We start from the raw sequence: 24,843 nt of genomic DNA, 5'->3' as shown, positions 1-24,843 counted from the left end.
GGGGAAAGGAAGGAGGCTGTAAGTAAGGTCGACAAACTATATTACTAGAATAGGCAGCTTGCCTGAGGTTTCCCTTACCCATTTATCCTTGTGTCGATCCAATTCTTGCAGCTCTTCTGGACGAAGTCACATCCGAGATCCTTCCCCCAGTTCATGATATCAGCCATTTCATAGTCGGGTATGTACCATCCAGTGTCTTCCATGAGGGCCAGGGTTATACGTGAGAAAACCCGAGCTGGAGTCAACATACCGTTCATTGATTCTGTCTGCAAAATAGAAAATATGTACAAATAAATGGGGGAGGGGAATTGTTCTTATTATTTGTATAATTATTATTATTATCGTTATTATCATCATTATCACTGTTGTTGCTATCGCTATTGACAATATCATTATTATAACATTAGTATTATTATTTATTTATTTATTTATTTATTTGATGATAAAATGCAAGATACAAATACAAAGTAATATATAAAACGATACATAATAAAGTAAGGAATGGCATGTGGGTGGCATGTGGGGGGGGGGGGGGGGGGGCACGTGCCCCCAACAAATTTCCAAGATCGGTTGAACTTTTTTAGACCCCTCCCCAGGACGTCGATCAATTACATGTATGTGCCTCCCCCCCCCCCCCCCCCCCACCCAAACATCAAACTCTGGCTACGGGCCTAAGTGGGTTAGCTATAGGGTTCACAAAAGCAAAATTCTTCCCGATTGCCCACTTAACCGATTCCATTGAAATCTCCATCAAGATCACTTGAAATACAGCTCAATAGTACCTCAAATAAACATTTCAGGAAAAATAATCAATTATGACTTCGAATGCTATCGACATATTAAAAAACTACTGAATAAAATCAAATTACATAGCCCCGTGTTGGTATCGGGAACCTTAAAATTGTAAATGTGTAACTTGTATTACTTTAAACCGTGTTGCGACATTTACAATTCTGAGTACCTTCAACTTTCAGCTGGATATTTACCCACCAGTGAGCCTTTTGGTGACGTATTTCTGACCCTCCTCATTCTAGCGTTAATAATAATATAATAATATGTCTTGTTTACCTTGGGTAGCCTCATCAGTATTAATACTGTTCTCCTTGAGGGCCCTGCAATCATATTATTACCCCGGCTTTACCCCGAGCTACCATTAAAAGGTACTCAAGCATGCAAGGAGTTTCTTCCTACCGGGTACCCTAGTCACCTGAGTGGAGTTGACCCTGGATACCCCTGGATACACATTCCTCTTAATGATGATAATAATAGGCATTACTATAGCGCCGTCTATCTAGATAATTCTATTCCGAGGCGCATTTATTATTACCCTGGCTTTAGCCTAGCTGCTGTTTATACAGCACTCCAGCATTTCAAGGAATTAATTCCTGCCAAGTACCCATTTACATCACCTGGGTTGAGTGTGGCAAATGTAGATCAATGTCTTGTCAAAGGACATTAGTGCCACGGCGAGACTCGAACCGCGGACCTTGCGATCGACAGTCCGGCGACGTATGCACTCGACCACGACACCTCTTACACATGACTTACCGCCAGGATTCTTTTCTCAAAGTGAGACATTGCGGTAGCGTATCCACCACCATCTTCTAATTCCACACCCATCAGACTAGGACAGCCGAAGTGGGCTCTGGCTTCCCTCTGTCAAAGAAAAAAGATATCAACAAGATATCAAAGGCCACTCAGTCACACCGCCAAACCAATTCCACACTGAATCCAAACCGATCGATCCCCATCTTTTCGCGGTAATGACATTTTTTCCCGATTTGCTGTCGGTCTGTTTTCGGTCATGTCGGGGGTGTGATTGGGTTTAAGCTCGGTCTCAAATCAACTCATACCACAGTAATTGCATCATACCGGAGTGATGGCTCAGTCAGTAGAGCGTCCGCCTCACAACCGGGAGGTCGTGGGTTCGAACCCCGGCGTCATACCAAAAGACGTTATAAAATGGGAGTTGTTGCTACCTTGTTTGGCGTTCAACAATAGGGGATAGAGCAACGTCGATCTGGCGCTGCTCAGTGGCTGCCGGGCTCACGATCAATTGGGCAAAAAGAATTTCCGTTTAATAAAATTTGGAGTGGACTTTTAGGCTATTATTATTATTATTATTATTATTACAGTCATACCAACAAGATCGACAACAGACCAAACATGTAATCTAATTAGAACGGCCAAGAATCGGGCCGTTAGGGGTAGGTGTGGAGTTTTTTGTATTCAACTAAATGAAAGTACAGAAATGTATTCATAATTAGAGTTGGTAAAACTTTGTTAAAGTTTTTTTTATATCGGTATTTATTGATTCCGTATATTAAATTGAATTTTACTTTGGTATATTGTTAATCTTGTTTTTTTTTCATCATTTGTAAAACATTTTCACAATTCAGCCAATCCGGCTTTGACGCTTAAAACTTACCAGGACGTTTGGCGTAACAAATGCCTGAATAGAACGCTCTGTCGTACCATTAATGTTTTCCCAATCCAGGGTGAAGTTCTGAATCACTTGATCACTCCATACGAACACAAACGTTCTACACAGATATAAAGAACATTTAATAATTCTAACATTATTAATAGCTACATACACGGCGCATATATTCATCGGGGGGTATACTCGGTGCGCCTACAAAGGTCTACTCTCTACCCAGGCTATACCCCTTGCTTCCCTCAGGCGGTCAAATAATTATAGGATTGAATGTGCCATGGACACACATTCTTCACTTGGCAAATGTAGATTAATGTCTTGCCAAAATTAAAGACATCAGTGCCGCGGTGGGTCTCAAACACGATGACGTATTCTTCTTAACCAGAACATTTTTAAAATTGAAAGTTATATTCATTTTTAGTAAATGATATAATATATCTTTGAATAATTTTCTTGAAATAACGTTCTGAGTATTGAATCAGACTGTCACTTATCGGAAAATGTTGGCCACAGAGGTTATGTGAATAATTAATTTAGAACACAACAATGCCATTTGTATATTTCAACTGGAATTCGAAAGCACATCTTTCAACCCGGAGGCATTAATTCTAATAAGCCAGTTCACGGTTAGCACCTTACTGCAATGACCCCGAATATCCACAGATCTTCAAAACATGAAGAGGTCCCACTTTGTACATTTTGAAATAATCACTCCTACAGCGATGGAGGTGCTACATAAATAGCCTTTGTTTCCCCTTTTCAAAGAATACTTCCACCTGTGTATCATGGAGTGCATAAATGAATAATGATTACATAACTTTCATGAGCACGTTCCCAGTATTTCGTATCCGTGTATTTCACAATTTGTTCTGCAATGACCTTTATCTGCTCATGCGCAGACTGCAACCGTGAACTGGCTTATTACACTGGATTACAAAGTTTGGCAGAAATGACAGAGTTCACATTTAATTGTAGAGGTGGGTTAGTTGATACAACGTCAGAGTGGGGATCTTATGGTTTGCGACTCGAGTCCCACCGCGGCACTAATGTCCTTTTGCAAGATATTAACTTACATTTGCCACTCTCCACTCTGGTGTTCAATGGGTACCCGGTAGGAAGGAATTCCTTGAACATATTAAATAATGTGAGCACCGAAATCGGTAGCCAAGCAGATCCGGCGTTATATGCAGCGCCTTGAGAACCTTGCTTGGTGGATACGTGCACTTAAAATATCCATTCTTGTTATTACCTTTATTGTTATTTTATTATTATCATTTAACAAATTAAAAAATTGTCATTATTATTATTGTATTTTTATGATGATGATGATGATCATTATTATTATTATCATTATCATTTTTAGTTCTAGTAGTGGTATCATATTATTATTCTTATCAATGTTAATATTATAATTATCATTATTACTATTATAATAATAATGATTATTAACATTATCAGTAAAAAATATTTAAAAAATATTTATTATTATTATTATAATCATTATTATTGTTTAAACAAAATCTTAATTCGCTATCAGATAATGTAGCTTACTTGGGATTTAGAGCTGGTAATCCATTTGCTTCTCGGGGTGTCAAGGGTTTGCCTTTCGCATCTCGATAGAGACCATACATTGATGAAGAAAATCCCTGAAAGAAACAAAAATAGAAGAAATTCAACGGTTTCCTGTTGGTCCGACTTCCGTTCCTTGAGCGCGATTTTATGTTCTTCTTTATTTTTGTCATAGCCTACTTCTTATCTGTTAATCCATAGAAAATTACCTAAGGTTTTGTATACTTTCTGGTTTTACACAAATACATTTTGAGATATCTGGTTCACTTTTAAGTACGTCTGCACTAGCTTGGTCAGGAGGGATTAGACCTCCCTGCAGGGTCACCGATAGGCAGTAGCGGATCCAGGGGGGAGGGGGGGGGGTGGTGGGCTCGGGGGGCCTGGCCCCCCTGGAAAAAAAATCATGTAAAAACACGTGATTTTTAGCTTTTTTGGGGATGGCCCCCCCCCCCCCCCTGGCGCTCAAGGGGGGGGGGGGCGGTGCAAATTTTCGAGGACCCCCCCCCCCCCAAAAAAAAAATGTGCTCACTACCCCCCCTCCCCCCTCCCACTGAGCGACTTTTTGGCCGGCGCGATTTTCAAATTTTTGGGAGAAAAAAAGAAAAAAAAGAAGAGTGCTCAATACCCCCCCCCCCCGATATGTGATTATCTCATCAAATCAGCTCTCAATTAACGAAAAAAGAAAAAGGGGACCATGGGGAACCAATGGTCGCTGCTGATTAGGCATTGTTTGCTATATTGAGGGCAAAAGTAGCTATAAGTAGTGCAGTGGGGCTTTAAATCTGCTCAAGGATCCAACTTACCAGAGCATGAAATATCTCGTGTTGGACAGTATCCAGCAGTCGCTCCCTACCCAGCTCGAAACCGATCGGGCAGATGTTAATTACACCTGCTACAGGCCTAGGAGAGAATGAAACATTTTCGGAATCAGTCATTAAAAATGAATTTAAGAGTTATAAATGAATCATTATGATGATAATGATGTCGCGCTTCAATGAGCAACAATTCAAAACCTCGCTCCATCATTGCGAATGAGGAAGCTCGTTATCTCCAAACGAAGCGCTTTGAAGGGCTCAAACATGGGCATTCGGGACTTTTAGATTCGCACGAAGACAATAGGTCTATGCTACGATCGACGTCCTTTTAATGCACTGCCTTGAATGGACGCCTCACGTATCAGTCCACGCAAATCTAAAAGTCCCCATTGATGAGGATCACACCAAAGAAAACGCTTCATTTCTTCAGAGGACAAAAGCTTGTCGCAAGGTACTCGCTACGTGGTCTTCTGATGGAAGGGTCATTGCACTACTCCCCGCCACTGGCGGAAAGAGTAATCCACTCTGAAAGTGACTTGGACTTATTGTGATTCTACGGAAGTTTACTTATACAAACTTTGAACTAAATTACGCATTTTATCAAATGTACTGTGATGCAATCTCTGCTATTTAAAATGGAGGAGAAGAAGAGTTTAGGATGTCAGTCTGGGATAGGAGGGGAGTAAAGGGGTAAAAGAAAAGAGAGGAAGTGGGCCCGCCCCCCCCCCCCCCACTCTGGGGTCGGAATGACCGCATGCGTGTTACCAAAATGTCCGGTAAAGGGGTACTTTTCACGCACCAAAGTCCGACTCGTACGTTCACAAAATTGAAATTACACACCGGACTTAGGGGGTGTTTTCAAAAGGAGGGAACACGCATATGCGTACCCTAAATAACACTGAGTGGGGGTGGGGGGGGGGGGTAGGGGGAGAGGAGAGAGAAGTAATTTTTCATACCTATCCGTCGTGTCATCAATCCGACAAGCGTATGCATAGGCGATATAATTCTGTTTACACGATGCAGTCAGTGACGCGACAAATAAAGTATAATGAACAGGTTCTCTGTCTGTTGGCGGGCCTCCTGTTTTCGTGCAGTTTTCGCCACGATTATTGCAGTCGAAACATGGCTGTCAAATATAATATCAAAGTTATACATACGATTAGATTCGGTTTAAATCGTTTAAATATAAATTTGAGAACTGGTCATACAACTGCAATGGGGAAGAAACTGTCTTAAAGTAGTTATAAGAAAGATTGATTATGAAGAAGTCTTCAGAAGAATTTATTGATGTATACTGTCGGGCGTTGGAATCACCAATACACGAAGAAATTGACCCAGTCTTCCCCACATGCACTGCACATGGAAAGGGATATATGGGACTACACAAATATGTTTGGACCAAACTTTTTAGGCTTTCGTGTTCATATATCGACCATGAGGGCATTTTAAGGGATATCCTTTTCAGGAGATATTTCTATTTTATTCGTCCAACGCGCTGACTAGCAAAGAATGATAAATCTCACAAATAAATTCATCATTACAAGAACTCAACATTTTCTCTAACAAACATACTGTAGGCCTATATTAACCTGTTAAAATGGGGAGAGTGAAAAAAATATTTCCTGATTGTTTTTCCCCCGGAAAGTCTATTCCCGACAAACATGCAGACTGACAAACCAAAGAGATCTTAGCGGAGCTTACCAGCTCTTAATCATTGAAAGAATTATAAAGTGTAACCTCGAAAACTACCGACAAATAAAAAAAAAAAACCTATTAATCATTGAAGGAATTACATGGTGTAACCTCGAAAACTACCGAAGAATAAAACCTTTATCCCTTGATTGTTCCCTATGGCCATTAAGGAGCAAAACGGTCAATAACAAATAAGATGTTTGGAAAATTCCTCTTGGTTGATGTTCTTTGCATCATTTTGTCATAGGATCATGCGCGTAAAGTACTGTTTTCTAAGATTGTATCGTATTTATTCAAGTTTAATTAGATTGAATATCAACCAGAGTGATTATTTCATCATTCAGTAGTTATGAAAGCCGTGAATTTCCAGACGTGACTGTCCTTTAGGAATTAAACTCTTCGTATATATATATACATGTTTTATATGTAATATAAGAACAAATGAAAAAAAATAAACGTACCTCTGATAAAGTTTTTGGCGCCGTAATCTCGCCACAGATAGAGTAGTAGCAGGCATCAACAGTGCAGTATTCTTGACCGTTGAGAGTCACAGCTTCGCGAGGTTTCTCACAATTTCTAAATAAATGGGTACATGTTAGAGTGGCATGCTGCATATAGTAATTTGAATTAATAGTTCTGATGAATTACTCCCAAGAGACAGGTCTACTAAAATATTTATATTTTAAGAATACATTTCAACCAAAGGTTGTCATTCACATTCTGAAACCTTTCCCGAAGCCTGTCCGACATAGCAACAAATAATGTATGGAGACTGTATTCCAAGTATGGTTGTAACAGGTTAATGGGTAGCTCGTTACAAGGTTCCCAGGAAAGAATCATACATAAATCTGAATATGTTAGTAAACCGGTCTATGATCATGATTGTGCCGATGAAGTGGATTAGATTGGAGTGGAGTGAAAAATTGAAATGAACTTTTCAGGAAACAATTAGGCTTATGCAGTTGCGTACGCAGAATTCACTCGGGGGGGGGGGGGTTAAAATTGTATGTAATGTGACCGCGCGAGGTGGCGAAGCAATCCGAATGTGAGGAACCTATTGAAAAGCGGTGCTTGTAGATTATAGGTTCCTAATAAAATAGACATTGTAGATCATAGGCGTAGGAAGCTTTTTTGCGGGGGGCGGAGGGGGGGGGGGGCGTTGAAGGACTCCCCTGAAAATCTAAATGTGCGTGAAGTGCACATCAAAGTCCCTTTAGGCCGCGGTCCAGGGTCCCATTTAAGCGCCCTAGAATTTCTGGGATTCTAGATTCTTTCTGGTGCAATATTAGCCTTATTTTAGTGCATTTTATGACATTTTTCAGAGCAAATTACAAGCAATTCATCAAGAATTAAAAAACACCAAATGGAAATTATGGATATGTATGAATTGTATAGACATGAGGGATTATGTTTTGTTCTTCGAGATTTAACAATCACCTCTTACCGTGGACAAGAGCCGGCGGAGCGACTTTCAATTTTTTTTAGGGAGGGTGGGGCATCAACGAAAAAGGGCGATTTCTGGTAAAAAGGGGCATATAAGAAACAAAATCATAATAATTTAAAATGCGAGCTTGGGGTGAATTTAAAGAAAAAGATGCTTTTAGTCGCTTTAAACTAGGAATACATTTTATGGTGCGAAGAAAAGGGGGCACATATCAAAAAGGAATTAAAAAATGTACAAAATAAGGGGTTTTGAGTACAAAAAGACATAATTAAAAGGAGGAATTTAAAACACAATGGAATGAGGAAATTTGTATTCATACATTAGCACAAATACCTAGATTCACCTGGTTAAAATGCGTATTTGTCAATTTGTAGATAATATGGAGGACAAAATAGAGGGGAGGGGGAATAAAAGATACTTACGTTTCAAAGAGAAAATTGCCCGGTTCCTGCTTTACAGAGAGCGTTCTAGAAACACGATCCACTACCTCAGCTACAACACTCTGTTTTCAATATAATTCAAACAGTGACATAAACCATTATCTCCTGAATATTGAAACGTGTTAGATGTAGCGTGTCATAAGTAAAGATATAAATGGAAATTTTTTAAACATACATTAATGTGAAATTCTAAGAACATAAAATAACATAAAATATACCAAAAAGAAGGAAAAAAAAGTATTCAAAATATTTGAAGTGAAGACAAATTTCGAATATAGAAGATAAAAACAATGTACAAAGAAATATCTAAAATAGATCTAAAAAAGTAGACAAAATTATGTATCGTTTATGAAAATGTTAATATAAAATGACAATATTTATGATTATTATCAGGAATAAATAGAGAATAAAAAGAAAGAAGTTCGTTAAAAACATAAATATCATATAAAAGCATGGTTCTGTTTAACCATGGACCCTACTACAGAGTAGTAGTAGTAGTAGTAGTAGAGTAGTAGTAGGTCCATGCTTTAACCGATTATTAACCATGTGTTGCCCAAGGCCTAAAAGAGAAGCCTGCAGCGTTAATTCTTTGAAAATAATAAGGAGTTTTCTGTAACAATCAAATATAAATCTTAAAAGATTTAAACACAATAACCATCAAATTCAAATATTTACATATTATTCAACAGCGTCTGCCAATTTTTGCTGAGTAATAAGCAAATTCACATGGAATCTCGGGACTAATGTGTGTCTAACCCACGTTCATGTGAACTTTGTCAATATCAATATTGCCCCAGGCAGGCGCGGATCCAGGATTTTCCAATAGGAGGGGCCGGAAATTCGAAATTCGCGCAGACCGTTATTTAAACTTACCAATACTGACAAGGTCATATTAGAAGCACTGTACTTTAATAGTGTACTGGTACCTACACGCGGACACAATTATTTTGGAAAGGGGACATGCTCACGTCACATCTCTTGTCCGATATCAACATTCCCCGTTTTCAAGTTATGCTCGCGCGCAATTTTTTTGACATTTCCATCAGTGGGGGCTGAAGCCTCTTGCCCCAATATCTATTTCCTGGTTTAATAATTTGGCGAGTGAGCGGAAATTTGAGCTTATGTATGTTGTGAAAAGTGTTAATTGTTACCAAAATATACGAGATAAGATATAACAAATGCATATTGGTAATTTTTAAATTTTCGGGGAAAGAGAGGCTGCAACCCCATCCCGCATTAACTGCAGGTGTTTTGAAATCAAATCAGACTCCCCAAAAAAGTATTAACCAAAACGCACGAATCCTGTTTCAAAAATCCAAAAAATGTCAGCTTCAGAGGGGGGCACATCACCCCTCAGACTCCCTCCAAAAGTATTACCCGAATCGCACGAATCCATGTAAAAAAAAAATCAGCTTCAGAGCTAGAGAGGAACCCCCCCCCCACACACACACATACACAGACACCCCCTGTGCACGCAAGCGTGAAATATAACGCTGGCGCTATTGCGTAAGCAGGGGCGGCGGAGCTATTTCCGAAGTGGAAAGCACCAACAAAAAAGGGCACCTACAAAGCGAAATCTCATAGCGAAAATTTACATTTTTTTAGACATTGGTATATACCATTTCATTGTGATTCCATTATCAGGGACGATTTCAATATTTGTTTTTCTTTATATATCATACAAGATATTGCTTAAGCATCACACTTTCGGCTGGGTGTGATTGTCTGAATATTCATTTGCGAGCGAGCAAAGCGAGCGAGAAAAAATGTAAGATCTGTGAGGTCGCAGAGTGAAAAATTACATCTTATAAAGAGGAAAAAACCAAATCATGATGGGGTTATAAGCATCACGGAAGACTGAAAAAAAATTGTTTTAAAGTGACATATTGTATCATCTATAAATGCGAGCGAGCGAGCGACCTTTTTAGGGGAAATTAGTCTTAGTCGCTTTAAATTAGGTGCAAGACTAATGATGAGCAGGTTAGGGGCACGTGCCCCCCCCCGTGCCTACGTGCGAAAGGGATAAAGACACTTATTAGAAAAGAAAAGGAGCATGTGTCAAGGTACAAAGAGTAATTATCAAAGGTTCAAACGGGGCACTTCTTACACCTGAAAGGAGGCACTCACCAGAAATGAGATAGGGCACTTATGAGTATGGGAAATGGGCATTTGTTGACGGAAAAGGGGTATCCATCAGAAATTGATTTATCAGAGGTGAAAAGGGGACAGGTCCCTTATTAGAAAGGAAAAGGGGCACGATTCAAAATAAAAGGGCAGTTAGCAAAGGTGAAAATGGGCACCCATCATAGATGAAAAGAGTACTTATCAGGAGGGGAAGGGGTACTTTTCAAAGTAAAACGAGCATCTCTCAGATTTGAATAGGGGCAATTATCGGAGGTGAAGAGCGCACTGAAGTAAAAAGAATTAACTTCTCATATATGAAAATGGTCATTTACCAGAGATGAAAAGGGACACTTTTTATTTATGAAGGGCCTCATTTTTCTAAATAGCCCTTATCAGATAGGAAAGGGGCACATGTGTTGATGAAATGTGCGCTTATCCGAGTTAAAAAGGGGAAGGGGCACTTATTTACAAAGTAAAAGTGGCCCTTTGGGGGGGGGGGTACTTAAAGAGTGGGGCGAACTTTGCCCCCTACCCCTGCCACCCGGCCCATCATCTGAAAATCCAAAATGATATTGTAGGGGCCGGGCGCGGCTTTATCATGAGTGCTTTTATGTGAACTTCTTTTTTATAAATATATTATGCTGGATTCCGACCCAGATTGCACACTCTAAAATGATAGTATGATCATCCCAATACGCTTCCGTCGTTACCGTCACTGCCATTTACGTATGGCCGGCCGGCGTATTTTTTTATTTACACGCTAGCGAGGGGAATTTCTCGATTAATTCCAATGAAACCGCTTAAAATTCCAATGAAACCGCTCGCGAAGAGTCTAGCCTAGATCGGAGAGCTCGCTAGTGCTATACGCTAGTGTGAATTTACATCCAGGAGAAAGTTTGCTTAACTTTTTCTTGAAACACTTGAACGGTTATGGAAACTGTTTGTGTTTCTAATCTCCAAATATTAATATTATTCTGCAACAAATATAAAACATTGATTTCTACTGTGATATGTAAAGGCACGAACTTACGTTAATACATACCCAACCAAGAAGGTGCACCATGGTAATACATTTTAACAAACACATCAACATGTTACCTAGACAACTCATCACCATAGCCATTGTAAAACCATATATTAATGATACATGTAAAATATAGATTGAAGCAATTCTCGTCAGTTGGCTGTATCCTGAGTGTGATTATAATGGATTTTGAGTAACATTTGCATCTACCTGTAGTTGAAGAATAGATACAGTGTATAACATCAATTAAGTTGGAGTTCAATTGGAAGGAAGTAACGAGGAATATTAAAGCAAGGGAGACTGGGAGATGAGGAATGCAGGAAGTTAGAAATTGAGAGATTACTCGCGAGATAGCCTTGCATTAATGAATCCTTTATATAATGTTGTCTTGAGAGAAAGTAGACGATTTTTTTTTAAATTGGAGATTAGTGCAAGTATTAGATATATTGGAAATAGAATTAATGAGAAAGTTATTTTTTATCAAGATCAATACATGGGGGGGGGGGGGGGCACCATCAAAATAGGGCACTTTCTGGAATATAAGGTGCACCTACAAAGGGAAACATCAAAATGTATATCTACCATATTAAGACATTGATAGACGTACGCGTAACGCATGTCACACACAGAAAAATGAGAAGAAAAGAAAGAATAATGTTTTTAAAAAAGAAGATAGAGGAAAAGGAGAGAGACAGAGAGAGGGAGAGAAAGAAAGAAAGAAAGAAAAAAGGAAGAACATGAAACTTAACTTTACACTTAGGCCTACATATTACATTTCCGACTGAGTTGGATCGACATGTGCTTAAGTAGTCTGCGGACGAAAGTACAACAATACGTTGTGGCGTGCGCCTGTAATCCAGCTAAAAAGTGGAAGTTACAAACTGATTCAGCCGAGGACGCAGGTTCGAAACTGAGTCACGTCTTTCGGATGGTGACGTTTAAAGGTCGGTCCCAGACGTAAATAATCATATCTGATTGATACACGTCTGTAGAAACCCAATACACACACACATACAACAATACGAAAACAGAAGTTATATGAAATTGTCTATATCTTTAAGAGAGAAAGAGAGGTTAAATTCTAAAATGGAATGAAAGGGGTTATGTGACTCTCAAGGAGGAAATTAAAAATTTCTATCGCTCATGACGACTATTTGGAATTTCCTAATTTTTTTTAAAGTTCAAGAACTTCCTGGCCTCCGCCCCATGCAAGACTCCCGGCAACAGCAAATTATTTACACAATTTCTTGCTGTCTGCTGCCTCGAGATCACTGGAGCGAAGAAAGGTAACATATAGCAAGAATAAGGATTTATCCCTTTTATTATTAAAGACTCCCGACAAAGGCTCTCCCCTGCAAAATTGGAGAGAGTTTTATGTAGTTTAAGCTTCTAACAACCACGCCCGTGGACCTTTTATTATTTACACAAAGGTAAAAGTGTATAGCAAGAATCCCTATTCAGTGAAGGATTCATCCTTTTTATGCAGATGCTTCTTCTACCATTCTTGACCAGAAGTGCGTTTCAAACTCAATGATGTGGGCATCTTCCCATTGAATGTTGTGTCCAGTGTTACGGGTTTGTTTTGCTACTTGCTGCCTAATCTGAGGGCTCTGTTGTGCTCTTTAAAAAGAGGACACAATAGGGGCAGCGCAATTTAAATATCAAGGAATGTATTAGAATTTATTTCTAAAATGAAATGAAAGGGACATTTGACTTTCAAGAGCAATAAAAACTCTAATCCATCCCTTAAGATTTAAATTGCACTGCCCCCATTCAGTGTGCTATTTTCAAAGAGCACAAAAAGGCTTCAGATTGAAGATTCCATCTCATAAAATTGTCTATAAGAGAGAAAGAGAGCCTTATTTCTGAAATGAAAGGGCTATTTGACTTTCAAGAGCGATAAAAACTCTAATCCATCCCTTGGAATTTAAATTGCACTGCCCCATTCAGTGTGCCATTTTCAAAGAGCACAAAAAGGCTTCAGATTGAAGATTCCATCTCATAAAATTGTCTATAAGAGAGAAAGAGAGTTTATTTCGAGAGAAAAAATGAAATGAAAGGGCTATTTGACAAGAGCCCTTTCATTTCATTTTAGAAATAACCTCTCTTCCTCTCTTATAGACAATTTTCTCTCTTGAAAGTCAATAACCCTTTCATTTCATTTTAGAAATAACCTCTTTTTTTCTCCTAAAGACAATTTCTCTCTTGAAAAGGCTCTGCCAGGCCCCTCAAGCTCTGCCATGTTGTATGGATCCATTAGAAAGTAAAATAAGCCCACTCAATAATTAATATATATTAAAACGCCATAGCGATTCATCAAAATAAGAAATCCACGTAAGAGGCATTTTGAAAATTTTAAGAACATTCCTTCAAATTCCAGGATATTGGATGTTATTTTTCAGGAAACTCTATTTAAACGAGTGGAAGCACTGGCGGTTCTGTTTTTTTAAAACTGTAACAATTCTCCTTGGATCAGATATAGACCAAAAACAAGCCTCATTATCTTCAGTATACAAGTGTTATTTCGGACCTTACAGCTTTCATAGAAATCGCTTCTGGACCGTCAAAGAAAAAGTTTGAGAACCCCTGGTCTACGCATTATACACATCAGGACCAACTTGACAACTTGACAAAAATTTGAGGGGGGTTCGACACCCCCCCCCCCCCCCTGCGTACGCGCCTGCATGTGCATCCCTTCCTCCTTATTCCCTTATCCATCGTTACCGTCACTACCATGTTAGTAGGGCCGGCCCCCTCCTTTTAACGACTCCCGAGCCATCAAGAATGACCCCATAATTTATAGATTACCATTCTGCCGTTCTTTGGAAGGGCCGGGCGCGGCCTTTTCAGAAGTGTTTCTACACTAACCTTTTCATGCACTCCGGCTTAACATAAACAAGCATGCTAAGATTTTTTTGAAAAGAAGCATAATTTCGACTCAGTTTCGCATAACCTAAAAATAAGAATACGGCCAGTCACCCCTCCCCCCTCCCCTCAATGCATCCGCCTTCACGCACCCCCCTTCCCCTTGTCTTTCCCTTATTCGTCGTTACTGTCACTAATTTTTAGTGCCATTTCGTTGTCTTTCTTTCTCCCCGGCTCCTCTCTTCTTTTTCTTTCCTCTTTTTTGAACTCTTTCTCTTTTCTTTACTTTTTTGTTCTCTTTTCTTTTATCTTCTTCTTTTTTCCCCCATTTTTTCCCCCTCTTTTTTCCTTCTCATTTTTTTTTGCGCCGCCAATAGGGGGGGGGGGGGGGGGGGCCGCGGCCGTTTCGGCCCACCCCTGGATCCGCCACTGGACTGGCCCCAGGGATGTGTACATAATCCATGTTTGCGATTTTCAGGATCCGGGTTTTCAAGGAGCTCCGCTATTTTGTTTACATATATATATATATATATGGTTAGCTTAAAGGTACTATGTCCCTTTTGCAGCCAACCTCAAATTCTGTAGAACTTTGCAGGAATTATGAATATGTCATGTATGTCCTATCTGTGAAATTTAAACGTTAGCAGTGTCCTAATATTCAAATTATGCAAGGAAACCCTTTTACTTGCTAGACGTCACTGTCAGACACTATTGAGTGACTGACTGGCTTTTTTTCTTATTTGGTAATAACATACATGAAAAGAGTTGTAAAGGGTACATGAGCATTTGTCTACGTCAATAACCCACTTCTTGTGATGGCCAAGATTAAACTGATTGAATCTTTGCCCAGCATAAAACGTATGATCATTCGGTACAATTGTCTGAAAATCAAGACTATTACTTTTGGGCTCTATAGCCCTAAAGTCGATTTGACAACTAATAGTCGTTATTTTCCCACTTGAAGACATTTTCAAGCCCCACCTTTTTTAGGGAAGTTCTAAATTAGTATTATCTTTCAAATGCAGTTGGAATTTAACTTTTTCATTTTTTTGGCCTGCAAATGGGACATAGTACCTTTAAAAGAAACCTCGCTATGAATACTCAAATTTGCTCTGAAGAACATGTAGACATGGTACTGTCTAGAGGGAAAAAGGGGAAGAGAAGAAAATGAGGAGAAAAGAAACAGTTAAGACAGACATAAGGAGATAGACGGAAGATAACCTGAAAAGAAGACACTGCGGCTCATTTCATTCATAGTCTGGAGTAAGCCCGGTGCACCCCCCTTGTGATGACAGCCCCCCTCCCGTGTGTGTATTGTGTTTTTACAGACGTGTGTCAATCAGGGACCGACCTTTAAACGTCACCATCCGAAAGACGTGACTCACTTTCGAACCTGCGTCCTCGGCTGAATCATTTTGTAACTTTCACTGTTAGCTGGATTACACAACGCCTAGTTAGCCCCCCCCCCCCCCCCCCCCCCCCCCCCCCCCCCTGGCTGGATCAACGTTACGCCACTATTAATAGTGTATCATCATAATCACAGGGCAGAGGGGGGGGGGGCGTGACACCTCACGCCGCTGAAATACATCCCCTCTCCCTCTCACTGTACATCATACACATACATTTAGGTGTGAATGGGGACTAATATCGATTCGACCATTAATAAAGCGGCTTAACCGGTTGCCTTTCCAGCTTTGAATATAACGGCCCCGACCTGAATAGCGGTTTGAAACGTAACAGCCTATAACCCTGGAGTTCCCTATTGTTCATGATTTCGTTGAGCTCATTGTGACATTATCTGGCCTCATTTCTCCTATAATCACTGGGGTTCGTCTGATTTACAATTGTCTCCTTTAATCTCATTTGAGTTCAAAATATTCAACTGGCCTAGATCGCTACCCTTGCATAACAGCCTAGATGGCTACCTTGCATAACAATGCTACTTTACACACCCAAGGAGAAAGACTGTCTAGCCACGAGAGAGAGAGAGAGGTCTGCTACTTATACACTACACTATATATAGCATGTACTTTTCCAGCCAACTCCTCGGACAAATTTTCTTTTATACCCAAATCTGTGTAAAAATAAAAAATCATACAATAAGGTTGGGTTAAAATTTAACCCGACTTTTGGGTAAAAAATTACACAAGAACAAAGTAAACGAGTACCCAGGATGAGTTGGGTGAAAATTACCCAATGTTGTGTCAAAAAGGGAACATGGTTGTCGTTGGGTAACATTTTACCTTTTACGTTGGGTCAAATATATTGCACATCAGTTGGGTAAAACATTAAACATTTGCTGGGTAAATTTTTACCCAACCACCCCTGTGTCAAATTTTACCCAACAAACATGCATGTTCCCTTTTTACCCTCGTAAAATGTAAAATTGTACCCAATATTGGGTATCTTTTTTTAAAGTGTAATACCGTCAAATGAATCCTGGCGAAATGTTTTCTCAGAGAAGGGGACAAACATCGTTCAAAGTTTTTGTGATCCATTCACGGAGAAAACTTTCTTGTATCCGCGACACCTTTCTGCCATGTTGTAAATTTGATAAATAGATAATAATGATGATGATGAAAACAATAATGATGATACTACTACTACTACTACTACGACAACTACTACTACTACTACTTTACATCTAATAACTAATAATTGAAAGAACAAGAAGAAGAAGAAAAAAAACTTTTTATCCGAAGGAGGATCATATGGGTAGTGTCCATATTGTTAAATATATATACCTTAATTTGATTTTGATTGTAAGGGCCCATATAATCAGGGAATAAGGAGCACATAATCTTCATCTAAAATCTTAATTCTTATTTTTGCCTAAACGCTTATCATTTTCTTCAAACGTAAGAAAATGATAAGCCTTTAAGGGATGTTCTTTCTTTTACATTGCAAAACAAACGAATCAACAAAATCATCTAACAAATGTTAAACGATGTTAACATTTTGAATACTCCATTAAATGGTTTCAGAACATGTGCATTAATTCAATTATGGAGCAGTTTTAATCGAAGCCATTAAATTACCTGAATTTCTCGTGCTTGTGGGCGTTCCATAACCGACGAGTGATACTCAATGTGAAATTTCATTCTCTTATCTTGACTGAGAATTCGAGACTGTGTTTTAGTCCTATCCACATGGATTCGGTTGTTCTAGAAGAAGACAAAAAAAGTGCATAAAATAAAAATAATAATTATCAAGAAAATGATGTACGTCCTGGTACAAGTCATAATCATTCCATGTTAATAAAATATGTTTTCTCATAACATATTTCAATGTTCATAACAATGCATGGTTCGCAGACTTTACTTTGTTTTACTTCTCTACATTCTTAACTTGTTTTTTTAAATAGATATTTACTTTACTTCTTTGCTTTTTTTCTACTCTCACTTTTTGTGTCGCTCTCTATCTTTCTCCCCTCCCTCTCTCTCCCCTCTCTCTCTCTCTCTCTCTCTCTCATTCTCTCTCTTTCACACGCATTCATTTTATTAAATCTTCCTTATGTTTTACTCTGGTTCTTCTTTTCAAACGGGAATCTGTAGATAACCAAACAAATCTGCTTTCAGTAGGCTCCTTATTAAACATGACGACCATCAATCGAAATTATTTCTTTTAAACGAAACGTTGTAATCACATCGTTGTTAGTAATACATTACTTGATTTACATGGTTCATGTTGTTAGATAATGATCCGTGAGTTCTAATCAAATCAACAGACCAAGTTAGATTACCTTGGAAGGAGATTTCCCTTTATATCGTGAAAAACAAACATTTCTTGCATTCGCAGAAAATGGGAGGGGGAGATATTTAAACAATTAGGCAATTTAGTTCTTTTAAAAGATTTACACCTGTAATTATAAAGAATGCATCTTTCTTCGATAAATCTATACATAATCATAGAACTCATACATTTTTAGAATTATAGATATAGATAGACCAATAAAAGACGAAACATGCGATCTGTATATGATCGGATTTTTAAGCTATATTAAATGGGTCCCCGAAACCTACCTTGGTGGCCGGAACCAATGAAAATGTACATGTATTACTAACGTAAGCGACAGGGATTGAAAAAGCTTAGAAATTGCTCTTTTTTTTCTCTTCTCCTCTTCATTCTTTTTTATTTATTTTTTCCCTCTCTTTGTCTCTCCCCCCCCCCCCTCTTTCCCTTCTGTACTTTTCCCTTTTTGATCGTGGAACTTTGTTGGGGGAAGGGCGGGAGGCCGGCCGGCGCAGGGGTGCAACCCCAAGCCCCTATACCAGTATACGCCAGTGATTCAGTGCCCCTTTGGTAGCTGAGCCTCGCTACTCTGAGCTTTGTATGATGATTTACATTCCTGTGTTAAGATGGTGAAACCCAGACAAGGAATTAAATCGATGAATATAAACTGCTTCTGCTGCAGCTCGTGACATACCTGGATTCATTCAAACCCTGTTTGGTTTGGGATTTTGCTGGGGCGTTCTCGCTCGAGAGGGTCTGCAGGAGTTGCCTGGCGGAATGTGTCTATGTTTGCAATTGGGAACCGCTGCCTTAAATGTTTGGACGCATAATATGCAATTTTTTCTCTTCTCCCCACCTACAACTTGTACTTAAGAATGATAACAGGGGGCAAAACGAGTTTAGGACATAGAGGGAAATGGAAGAGAATAGAATAGACAAGGACGAAGGAGAAGGAGAAAATATGAAAGAACGGGAAGGAGGAGGGGTAAGAGAGAGAAAGAAAGAGAGGGAGAGAGAGAGAGAGAGAGAGAGAGAGAGCTAGAGGGTGCCGCATCCTAAGTTCATAAAATGTCAAGCAAGTACATTTTAATAAAAGGGTAGAACGCAGCCTATTTATATTGAATTTTTAAAGAAAAAAAAACACTTATTAGTGTTTCAAAAGAAACTTTTTCAAGTATTCAAGAGGGGATGTGGTCGGGGTTCTACGACTCACACTTCGACGACATTTGCTCCATGAAAAATTCCGTCATTTCTTGAATACCAAAATATTGAATGAGAGCGAGCGAAAAAATGCACTTTTAATTTGGCAAAGTTTGTTATTTAGGCAACGAAATAGTACATGTTCATTATATAAAATGTAAAACTATATATTCGGTCATCTTTTCTCGTTCTGGGCTTTGCCGCGCCCATCTACAGACGTTATCTGTAGATGACGTGTAAGTGAACTTTTTGGGGTTTCATGCGAAGCTATTAAACCATTTTTTCCTATTATGCAAAATTATGAAATTTGGTTGACATGGTTATCAATGTATCATATATTCATCCATTTTCAGCTATCTTGTAAACAACCTAAGTGTATTAGTTAAAGAGCAATTGGATGTAAATATGTATATAACAATATTGGTATCCCGTGCGTTAAGCTATATCAGATTATTAAATGAATGTTGTCAATCGTTTTTCCCCTTTCATCTGAATACGCGGTTATCTTCTTTTTTCTTCTTTTTTTCATTTACAAAAAAAATAAAAAAAAATAAAAAATAAATAAAATTTAATTTGAAAATTCCATTCACCTATTTCTTGTAAATGATCAAGGATGATTCTTGAATGATCAGTTATTTCATGGGGATACCAATTAATTTGTATTTTACCTGTTTATATGCTTGTGTATTTATCTATTTTGTTTTTGATGCTGTTATTTGTCTTATTCTCACCAAACAGGGCCTCTTGGAAGACCACCAAATTGGTGATATGTGCTACCCTGTATAAATATCAGAAGAAGAAAAAAAAAAAAAAAAAAAAAACCTGTGCCAAATTCTATTAATCATGTGAAAGATATACCAAAGGCTTCAACATTATTATATTGTTTCCAGTACAAGATGAATCTATTAACAGTGTTAAAAGGGTTGTCATGGAGCTAATCAAGACTGGAAATTGTTAATTTTCGCAAAGCCATTGTGCTGAACAAAGTAATCCATCAATCAATCAGTCAATAAGATCAGATACTCACCGGGGTGATTTGAAGAGGTTTATGGTGGCATTTCTGCGTGAGTATGAAACAGGGCAAGGCGATGAGCAGATAGATGATGAATATACACCCTGGAATGAAGTTTGATGACATGGCGAAGATTTAATTGAGTACTTTCATTCAGTAGTCTGATAAGAATAACGAATCTCCATCTATAACGAATGACAAAGTGGATAAAACTAGAATCAATCTTGTATCTCGCATCGGTTGTCCATCAAATGTGATATGTACATGTATCACATTAAATTTCTTTCACACATGAGTGCATATACGTATGATGTATGTGCACACTCAAGGATCCTCAAGCTTCGAAGTCAATACAATTAAATAGAGTATCCTCGAGCTTCGGAAACGCACGAAAAATCGATTTGCGCTGTCTGTCTTGCGCGACCTCTAATGAAACTTTTGTATTGCTCTTTTGTATTCGCAATAATGCTCTCACTTATCCATCCTTTGTTTTCTATTCTATATGGTGTCTTTCGAAGAGATACCAGACGCTGAACTGCAAGCAGACCCTGATCTCCCTACCCTTCTTCACACATGCATAATTGTTTCGCATTTTGCCCAACAGCTGGTCAAGATTTCCCAAAAGTAGGCTACTGTATAGTAGGGCAGTTGAAGGGTCATGTCTTTGCCCAAATTTTTGTCAAAATACGAAACAATTATGCACGTATGAAGTAGGGTACTTACATTTACCAATACCACTGGGCAAAATATGACGCGTGGCAACGCGTTTTTACAAACCTACACTGTCGCTCATATAGTTGGAATATTTTTTTAAACCCCAATTTATGAAATTATTTTGAAAATGATTTATTCCTAATAGATCTAGGTAATATACATTCTCAGAATTTATTGAATAATAATTTGCCAGTGTTTGTTTTGCGTGACTGCTAAAGCATGTGTATGCTACTATGCTTTTCAACTAGGGGACCTACGCCCTTAAGTCATAAATGACAATAATAGGGATTAATGCCCCCACAAAACGGCACTATAATATGGCACATCGACACGGTTTTGGTCCTGGGGCCTCACAGTTACGAGGCCATTGCTTTGCCACTGAACCATGCCTGTACGCAGCGGGGGCTAGGGTAAAGGCAGTTCCCTCAAATAAAAAAAATACAAAGAAAATGCAATAAATTATCAATAATTCATTGCATTTTACCCCGGTTTTATTCTATTATGAATAAATCAATGTAAAAATAATTCCATAAATTGGGGTAAAACAAAAATATTCCAACTATATGAGCGACAGTGTAGTTTGTAAAAACGCGTCAAAACCCGTCATATTACGCACATAAACCTCCTTTGCGAATTCGGGAGTCTTATTATATTATTATGCATAGTAGAATAGTAACTTTTCATTGTTCATGTGTACTTTTTGTAAACACTCCATGGCTACATGTACTTTATATAAAATAGATCAAAATCGAAATGTAATTTATTTCAAAGAAAGGACTTATGATGGCTGTGCATTAAACTCTTTTGGAAGTGCATAAGTTGATATTATTGCTTCTCTATTTACATAAATTTTTGACCGGGGTAATTATGATTGCAGAGCCCTCAGGGAGAACAGTATGAATACTGATGAGGCTACCCTGGGTAAACAAGACATATTATTATTATTATTATTATTGCGAATTTTACATCAGAAGCACAATCTGATTTATTTTACATTGTCAACAACATAAATAGTAATTTAACAATACTTGTTTAGGAATACACATTTTCTGAAATACCCGTTTAAGGTGTGAATTCGGGGAAAAACACGCGAAATCCTAATTTAGGGTGTATTTTGGCTTCAGAAGAAATCCTAATTTAGGGTGTATTTTGGCTTCAGAAGAAATCCTCGTTTAGGGGGTGTCTGGAAAACCTGTGGTCACGCATGCTTACAGTATCACGCGTGCTTACATGACTGAGGGCGTGTTTATGCTTCACTTTTGAAGGCAGAATGAGCGATTTGTAACGCTCATCGTAAACGCTCATCGTAATCGCAGTTCCACTGTGTACTGTTTATGCTCACTTCTCAGGCTCCTCCAGGCAATTTTCCCTGTGTGGCCTTAATTGGTCTTCCAGCTGGATTCGCAAACCTTCACTATGCATGCTACGTAGACCCACTAGAGGTCAGTGCGTTGACCCCATTTAAACGCGTTTACAAATTGTAAACGCATCTTTTTGTGAGTTTACGATCGGCGATCGTGATCGCCGTTTTTCGGTGATTCTACAAAAGTGAGCATGGACGCAACCGTGTTTTAAACTAAACGCGCAACAGATGCCTGATTCTGGCCTGAAAAAGTGAAGCATAAACACGCCCTAGACCCCCGGGCAAATACGCTCGATTTTGAATGCTGACAAGAAATGGCGGCAGCCAGATACCGGTAGGATCGTAATGAAATTACTTTTCATAATTTGATTTATCAACAAAATGATGAACAAGATTTGAGATTTTCTTAGTGTTTCCAAATGACTGATTATATTTTTCAAATGACTTTCATTCTCCTTTAAATGGCAGCCAATTGAACAAAGAAAAACATTTTCATTATTTTGTTATGGTGTACAGGTTACTGCACAACCTATCGTACTCGATAAACCATTAGGGACTTTTAGATTTGCGTGGACTGATACGTGTGGCGTCCATTCAAGGCAAGTGCATTACAAGGACGTTGATCGTAGCAATCCACATTGTCTTCGTGCGAATCTAAAAGTCCCTATTATTTGCCAATTATACCTACCGAAACCAAGAGCTGAATATAAGAAAGGCTCCTTCTCATATACTGCAAGCAAACTTTTCAATTCACTACCAATGCATGTTCAAACATCACCCACATTACAAATATTTGATAACCGCCTACGGCAACACCAATCTATAATGATATCGCAATAACTATAGCCAATTTATGTTATTTTACATTTACAAAGTTTCATCTGAATTTGTCATACCTCTGAAGTACATTTATGCTTTAATTGCCATGTATTTTGCGTTTTATATGTTTGTATTTATGTTTATCTAAGAGAGATAATCAAAGAAAGATATTATACAAGGAAGAATATGAAACTTAAATTTACACTTACAACTTACATTTCTGATGAGTCGGCTCAACATGTGCCTATTGAAGTACAACAATACGAGAAAAAAAAGTTCGTTAAAATTATCTTGAAGAGAGAAAGAGAGGTTAGTTCTAAAACTAAATGAAAGGGGCTATGTGACTTTCAAGGAGGACATTACAAAACCTATCGCTCGTGACGACTATTTATAATTTTCTATATCTAAAAGAAATTCAAGAACTACCTAGGGCTCTACCCCTAGACTCCCGGCAGAGGCTCTTTCCCTTCACGCCATCTGTAAACCTAGAAGTGGTTCCCAAAACAACATGTTGTTGTATAAAATTGGAGAGAGTGTGGGTTTATGTAGTTTAAGCTTCCAACAACAACTCCAATTCACGTCGACTAGCTCTCAACACGACTTTACGCCTACCAAAATTACCATCGTGTGAACACGGCTGTTATTGAGTTTGAAACGCACGTCCTGGTCAAAAATCCTTCTGGATAAAATGATTAATCCTTCACTGAATAGGGACTCATGACATTCATTGTTATACCTTTCTTCATCCCAGTGAGCAGATAAAGGTCATTGCAGAACAAATTGTGAAATACACAGAGACACAATACTGGATACGTGCTCATGAACGTTATGTAATCTCTATTCATTTATGCACAAGCACTGTTCAACAAAATTGAACTTCGGTCCGTGTTTTCGAAATTGGTCGAGGTTCTTAACACTAACATTTCAAGTTCAGTCATTGTAATTGGATGGTTATCAGAAACGTTCCCAATCAAGAGAGGATACAACAAGGATGCCCCGCTCACCATTACTGTTAATTTCAGCAGCTGAATTCATATCTAATAGGAAAACTAATACCATTCAGAAATTTGATTTAAAAAGTTGCAACTCTACACTTAAACTTTTAAAAATATGCTGACGACACCTTATTCTTTTGTTAAAAATAAAAACATATCTAGAGAATGTAATAGATGAATTAGACTTATTTGGAAATGTCGCAGGCCCGACATTATATAAAAATAATACTGTTCCTTTCTGGATTAGAGATTACATGAAAAAGGTGGTCTCTCTCTGACCTTGATCTCAGTTGGTTAAAAGAACCTGTATAGTACTTATATATGTCATATCTGCAGACTTATACTATGCTACAAAATTGAGTTGGGAAAATAATTGACCAAACTACACAAACTCTTGAACAACTGGAAAAGCAGAAACCTCATATTATTCGGAAGAATCACAGCTGTTAAATCACTTGCATAAGGTCAAATAGTTCATAGTAGACACGATTCCACCAGTCTGAATAAATTTAATAAATTAGTATTCCATTTTATTTGGAATTCCAAAATCGACAAGGTAAAAGGGTTTATCCCTACTCAAGATTATAGCCAAGCAGGA

General features: G+C 38.4%; 1 protein-coding gene across 1 annotated transcript in view; it reads right to left on the bottom strand.

Moving 5' to 3' along the window:
• Window positions 1-20,684, bottom strand: part of LOC105446365 — a 30,664-nt gene extending 9,980 nt beyond the window's left edge. Inside the window, exons 1-10 of the mRNA XM_011683101.2 lie at window positions 20,370-20,684; window positions 17,449-17,574; window positions 8,380-8,459; window positions 6,975-7,089; window positions 5,778-5,947; window positions 4,810-4,906; window positions 3,989-4,083; window positions 2,429-2,543; window positions 1,549-1,656; window positions 79-266 (exon numbers count right to left, since the gene is read on the bottom strand). Of these exons, the coding sequence (XP_011681403.2) occupies window positions 79-266; window positions 1,549-1,656; window positions 2,429-2,543; window positions 3,989-4,083; window positions 4,810-4,906; window positions 5,778-5,947; window positions 6,975-7,089; window positions 8,380-8,459; window positions 17,449-17,574; window positions 20,370-20,480 (1,205 nt within the window). The 5' untranslated portion in view covers window positions 20,481-20,684. The remainder of the gene's footprint in view (window positions 1-78; window positions 267-1,548; window positions 1,657-2,428; window positions 2,544-3,988; window positions 4,084-4,809; window positions 4,907-5,777; window positions 5,948-6,974; window positions 7,090-8,379; window positions 8,460-17,448; window positions 17,575-20,369) is intronic.
• Between the last annotated feature and the right edge of the window lie 4,159 nt (window positions 20,685-24,843).

The sequence above is a fragment of the Strongylocentrotus purpuratus genome, unplaced genomic scaffold (assembly GCF_000002235.5).
Source record: "Strongylocentrotus purpuratus isolate Spur 01 unplaced genomic scaffold, Spur_5.0 spur5_scaffold_4, whole genome shotgun sequence".
Taxonomy (NCBI): Eukaryota; Metazoa; Echinodermata; class Echinoidea; order Camarodonta; family Strongylocentrotidae; genus Strongylocentrotus; species Strongylocentrotus purpuratus.
Note: the sequence above shows the minus strand (reverse complement) of the source record. Positions and strands in the feature narration are given on the sequence as shown.